The sequence below is a fragment of the Pseudochaenichthys georgianus genome, chromosome 13 (genome assembly GCF_902827115.2).
Source record: "Pseudochaenichthys georgianus chromosome 13, fPseGeo1.2, whole genome shotgun sequence".
Lineage (NCBI taxonomy): Eukaryota > Metazoa > Chordata > Actinopteri > Perciformes > Channichthyidae > Pseudochaenichthys > Pseudochaenichthys georgianus.
The window spans coordinates 19,457,565-19,464,222 of NC_047515.1; the positions used below are offsets into that span (position 1 = coordinate 19,457,565).

At 41.8% G+C, this 6,658-nt stretch overlaps 1 protein-coding gene across 1 annotated transcript in view; it reads right to left on the minus strand.

Annotated features, from left to right (window-relative positions):
• LOC117457669 (multidrug and toxin extrusion protein 1-like) overlaps window positions 1-6,658 on the minus strand; it is a 29,203-nt gene extending 22,545 nt beyond the window's left edge. The window contains exon 1 of the mRNA XM_071205247.1: window positions 6,527-6,658. Coding sequence (XP_071061348.1) covers window positions 6,527-6,658 — 132 coding nt within the window. The remainder of the gene's footprint in view (window positions 1-6,526) is intronic.

The window sequence follows — 6,658 nt, forward strand, 5'->3', positions numbered from 1 at the left end:
ACACAACCGGAGATAATCTGCTAGAGGCTGCTACTTCCTTATAGAGCCCGCCTCCTCCAACACACACGAACGCGCACATGACCAATCAGGGCACGAGATAAATTTGTGCCCAGATGGAAGGCTGACAGGCAGGTAGGCCATCCAGTTACTTTAGCCGGGATCGAATTTCATCAGGCACTTGAAAACTCACCCGGAGAGGTCCGTCAGTCACATTAACGCATGGACGGTTAGCAAACATGTTTAGCTCAGCATCAGCTATGTAATGTTAACTTAGCTTGCTGCTAGCTTTGTAACTGAATATTTGAAAAGATTAGTGAATTGCTTGTCACACTTGTTTGAGTTGAGTGGCGTTGACATCCAACTCTTGACATGACATAAAAAAGATCGGTAATGTTAATCATATTGCATTGCAATAGCTTGTTTAAAGTGATCATATAACAAACAACTAATCAGTACTGATACTGTATGCTAATAGATATAGGAGTGATAATAACACAGTAAATGCTTTGAATTTCTTAGATATAGCTGTGCAGTATTCTTAACAGACTGGATAGCAGCAGACAATAGAAGGCTTATTACAACCAGAAGAGACATGAGACTTTTATTTTTTTAGAGACTTGAGACTTGACTTGGACTCGTGACCAAAGACTTGAGACTTGATCAAGTCTCACCCCACAAAGACTTGAGACTTGACTTGGACTCGTGACCAAAGACTTGAGACTTGACTTGGACTTGCAAAAAAAGACTTGTGAACCTCTCTGTCCTATATACACCATCATGTATAATGATGGTGTATAATGTAGAAGGAAGTGTGGTAGATAACAAGTAAATATAGAGTTACATACAGATCCATGTTACAGCAAAATATGGAATAACTAAGAAGCACGCAGTATAATAATAATTACATGCAACAATTAAATAACTGCTCAGCATCTCCACCACAATCCCAATCTGCTGTGTCCTGTTTTCCTCCCCTCTGCATAACACCCCATCACACATACGAAACACAACGCAGAGTCTGAAGGTGTTAAGAGTATGTTTATTTAAATGTCCTCCTCTCTACTGGCCAACACAGCTGGGTTACAGCTGTGTTACAGCTGGGTTACAATTAAATAACTGCTCAGCATCTCCACCACAATCCCAATCTGCTGTGTCCTGGGGGGTATACTGCGAAGCAGGATTTTCGCTTAGCCGGCTAAATTCAGGGCAAACTCCGGCTTTCCGGTCATCCGAAGCTGGTTCTCTTTTTAGCAGGCTAGATCTCCATGGTAATATATGCTAAGCAGCTAACCTGGTCGGGACCAGGTTAGGTTGCAGGCTAAGAGCTCAACTCAGTGAAAGCACCGCCTCCTGACCAATCAGAGCTCAGTGTGCGGAGTTTAAAGCGATCAAGTCATATTACAGGAGAAAGGAAATACAGAAAAACTGCCGTCGCAGGAAAGACGGCCGGCAAATATCACCGACTGTGTGAACGTGAACATGAATAGAATATCACCTCCATCTTCAGAGAAATCTGACTAGTATAACATTAGCGTTAAGAAAGCTTACTTACATATCGGCCACAACATAAGTAACCGGATCAGAGTACATTAAGTACAGTCCGCGGCATATCACTTCATAATGTATCATATATCTCCTGATCTGAGTCAGCTGAGCCGTATCTGGCCGTGCAACACTCACAGTGTCACATACTGTATGCAGAAGTATTATTTTAAGCAACACATAAGTTGACGAAACACTCGAGAAAAATGTAATTAAAGTCAGATCGTGTTTTAGACGGGGCAGTGATCATAAACCTGTTAATGTACGCATTCAAACACTTTTTATTTTGCCAGCTGTATTCACCTTGCAGGTGCAGCTATGTGGCTTTTATCCTGGATAAAGTGTTTAAGTCATGGATGTTTAAAGTTTAACTTCTTCATTTTTGACTAGTATTAGAGTTCACTTTTCATTCAGGAAGTATGACGCTGCGCTGTCAGTGCGCTTCTCCATGTTTGTGATTGGTCGAATGCTCCAGATACCACCCCTTTCATGTGAACGCGCACCTAACTAGATAGGACACGGCTGGCTTGAGCGATCCACTTGATAACCCGCGTCGCAGTACCGTTTAGCGACAGCGCGTATGTTTTGGATTAGGCCAACCGGCTAACTCAAACATATCCAGGTTAGGTTGAACCAGGTTCGTAGTATAGGCCCCTGTTTTCCTCCCCTCTGCATAACACCCCATCACACATACGAAACACAACGCAGAGTCTGAAGGTGTTAAGAGTATGTTTATTTAAATGTCCTCCTCTCTACTGGCCAACACAGCTGGGTTACAGCTGGGTTACAGCTGTAGACGAGGATCGTTCCCCGGAAGTTCATGGCGGGCAATGTGAATGCATTGATAACAGGAGATAGAACTACGATTTTTGGTAATTATTAGTGAATAAAGGTTTTGATTTGCAATATGTATACAACAAATCGATATGTGTATGTATTTACATCAATATGTTTTAAAAAATAAAATAGAATTTGCTAATATTAAGTGATAATATTAGGATTAGTGTGAACAACTAGTTTACATGTTAGGCTAACAGTGCCTTGGTTAAAGAGCCTGTTGCTGTTTATTTATAGCTTTGAATTCTTTAAAACCAACATTATCTTCTTAAACTTGTATGGTAGTCAGGAGGATCACTTTCTAATGTTTATTGATACATTTAGAGGGAGGGGATCTAAAGTAATGCTTTAAAATTCAGATTAGATTCATTTCTACCATTTTCTTAAATTCATGGTAGTTTCAGTAATCCCATGGTAATTGAGGACACAAGTTATCTAAATGACTAATGTCATCTTTATGGCTTTCAGAAAAGACAGGAGACCGACAGGTGACTATCAAAGGACTAGCAGCAGCAGCAGCATATGATGATGTTAAATGTGTTGCTTTAGGAACATCCATTGCAAATACATGGAATTCAATAAACATTTAATAGCATATCATGCAGTTTGTCGGTGCCTTTTCCTCCGTGTTGTCCTGGTTTGCTGTGCTGCCTCCTAGTCGCCACCATGGTTTGCTGTGCTGCCTGGGGATGCTCAAATCGCTCAGAGAAAGGAGTACGAATGTACGGCTTCCCCACTGACACAGAGCGGAGGAAAAAATGGCTGGCTCAAGTCAGCAGGAGCAATTTCACGACCAACAGCAAACAAATATGTGATGTAATTATATACAAACACTACATTTGCACTTTTTCACAAAACGAAAACCACACCATTGGGAAAGCGTAATGTTTTGTTTAATACAAAAAAACAGGGAAAGGCTTGAAAAACAGAGTTGAGACTCAGGGTGCAGGGTGAGGGTCTCAGTGCAGGTATTCAGGCTCCATTGAATCCCCCTCTGGTTCTTGTGCTGAAAGAGGGAGTAACAGACAGGAGAAAGGGTTATACACACACAGCACACCTATTGGATGGGAAATGCCTTGGGGAGATAAGGTGTTTACTTATATAAAACAGTAGTATTAAACTTACCTTGTGTTTTCACTCTCACTTAAGTCCCTCTCCCTTTGCCATCAATCCAAAATCAGCTGAGCTGCAACATTATACAGACAGGTAATAATCAACAGAATCACAAGGACACAATATGGCTCTGCTAAAAACACTCACTCTTACACGCACCAAAGTTATATTTATCTAATATTTAACTCCCTCCACCCCCGCATACAATCCCGTTTAGAAGCCCCTCTTCTCTAATTCAACAACGTTGGACGAAATGACATTAAGAGAACGGAATTTACAATTAAAAGGCTGTTTAACGTGTGTTGCTAACTTGCTTCGGTATGCTAGCTTAATCTGTTATCTGTAAACGTTCCCTAAATCTACTAATTTAGGGATAATCCACTGACATCCTTTAATACACATGTTCATTTGAATCAGATGTACTGATAATATCCGCAATATAAATCTTTAAACTTCTTCTTACCTTTAAAAGTCCGTCACGAACGGTCTATTATGCTGCAACTCTACAGCCTTGGTGCTAACTTCCGGGGAACGATTGAGAGGCTCCACGATCCGCCATTGCTGTAAAAAAGTGGTCCATTGGAGTGAACGGAGATGTCGTAACTCTTCTATTATATGGCTCTGGTTTATACAAGTGGTGCAGTGACGCGTCCTAAAACCCGGAAGTAAGCTGCGCTCGGGTTCCCTCGACAGAAAAGCAATGAGATTTCTCCATAGGATTTTGGAAAATAGCTTGAAATAAGGTCTGTGGAAACGAACCTGTTAGATAAATGCACGTTTTGTTCAGCCTGATAATATCCACATGTCTACCCTACTGTTATTATTTTCGAATCATAAATCTAATCGATAGATTTATGATCGATAAATCGATAGATTTATAATTAGCATAAATGTGTTCATGATGGCTCACTTCAGTGATAGTGATGACATCGTTGCGAAATTATTAACCGGAGTCATTTTCAAGATTGAGTTACAATGATAAACTGGAGTGACAAAGGATCAGCTGAATGACCCGCAAGTGCTTCATCCAAAAGGACAGGAGGATGGACTTTGTGTTTAAGTGATTTGATCATCAAAGGTAGGCCTAAGTCATTTTCAATGTGGGCCGCCGTGCTGACTTAATTCATTTGTAATTGTTACTTGCTGTGGGTGCCCTGTCATGATAGGTGTTTATATAAATGGTGTTGTTTTGTGTGGTAGAGGGTCGCTGTCATTGATTCGCTGTGACGTAAAAGGGCCTAGGTATAAAAGTCACGGCTCGCCACTGGGTTAAACCGTACACCCCAGCGCGTGCTCTACGCTCTGCATCAGCCAAACGACTCGCTGCACCCTCGCTGCGAGGGGGACCCAAGTTCCCATCAGCAAAAACACGTGGGTTTGCTATCCTGGCTCCAAAATGGTGGAATGAGCTCCCCATTGACATCAGGACAGCAGAAAGCTTACACACCTTCCGGCGCAGACTGAAAACTTATCTCTTTCAACTCCACTTCGAGCGATACAATTACTAACAAAGAACTGCTAACAGAGCACTTGTATACTAATAAAGGACTGGCTTATCTATAGCCAGTTGAGTAGCACTTGAAATACTTGGCTCTATGAAACCTGATGTACTTATATGATTCTGTTTTCTTCAAGGTTGTGTCTTCCTGGTCGAATGTACTTATTGTAAGTCGCTTTGGATAAAAGCGTCAGATAAATGCAATGTAATGTAAGTGCGTGCGTGAGTGCGCGCGTGTGCGTGACACTGGCATTTGTTTTCAGAAGATATTATGATAGTGACGTTCGTTCCGGTATATGTCCGACAGCATTTAGCACTACATCGAGATTAAGATTAAACAAATTTATTTTGGGAACACCCACATATAGGCTACCTATGGAGTTCGCCAGATGTGTGTAAATTACTGTTCATGGTCATTTGAAAACAAATGCCGGTGTCGGACATCTCCTTCATAAAACTAATAAAAGGGAGAGTAATCGGGCAGTTCGATGTGTGTAGAGATGTGTGTAGAGGTGTGTGTGGTTAACACGTAACAGCCTGCAGTCACTCGCTGTTCTGATGAAGGTAAACACAGCGAAGGCGGTGCGTAAAAAGGCACAGCTCTCGGCACGCTGGTGCTGCACTTCTCAGAGGCGGAGTATACGTCCCGCTGCCTCCTGATGCTGCCTGCAGCCATTTCATGAAGTGAAGGAGGTTTTCCTTCTATAAACAGCTGCGGGCAGCAGATACCGTGAGAGTCCCGGACATGAATTCATAGATCAAGGCAGACTGGTTTACTCTGCTCTTTTGCCAATCCGGTGCTTAAACAAAGGCAAGGCAAGTTTATTTATATAGCACTTTTCAACGCAATTCAAAGTGCTTTACAAAAAAATTAAAGACATTAAAAAAAATTGCATTTAAAATCAGTCATTAAAAAGAAAAGCTAATAAAATAAACATATAGCTCTACACCCCTGCCGACATGTCCTTAAAATGAAGTCTGAGTTTGAAATATATCTCAAATAATGTATGCACTGCCATTTCCCCACATAAACATATAACAGTCTGCAATTAAACGGTTGTCTCCTGTGCACTCCTACTTGGCACACCGGTAACTTTCTCGTACGCACAAGAGGCTGAGCCGCAGAATCCCTCGGAACATCATAAAAGCCATTTTTAACGGTTATCTGGTGAAAGATTAACTAGGCTACTGGATGAAATAATATGACTGGTATAGGTGCGAACATTAAACACTTTTCTGCGGACCGGGGGTTGGGAACCCCTGTGCTAGTGAATTGTCCGACCGGCCCACTTCGGTACTACCGGCTACCGGCCCACCGGGAAAACTCCCGGTATTCCGATTGGCCAGTCCGCCCCTGACCACACAGTATAATAATAAGATATGAGCCTATTTGTTCAATGTTAACATGGCCTGTCTACACAACACACATGTAATTAATAATAGTCCAATTCAACTAATGTTACTTTTGATTGTTTTATTTAGTACATTATTTAGAATAGATTATCATGGAGATTGACTGTGGGTAGGCCTACTCACCAATGGTCCGGCCAGCGTGCAAATCTCTTTTATTTCTGTCTTGAAACCAACAGGGGCCAACATGCGGATCCGTTTTAATACAAAGCAGTCCCTCCATGGAGACAGAGGGGATCTCTGAGTGTTGCTCTCCAT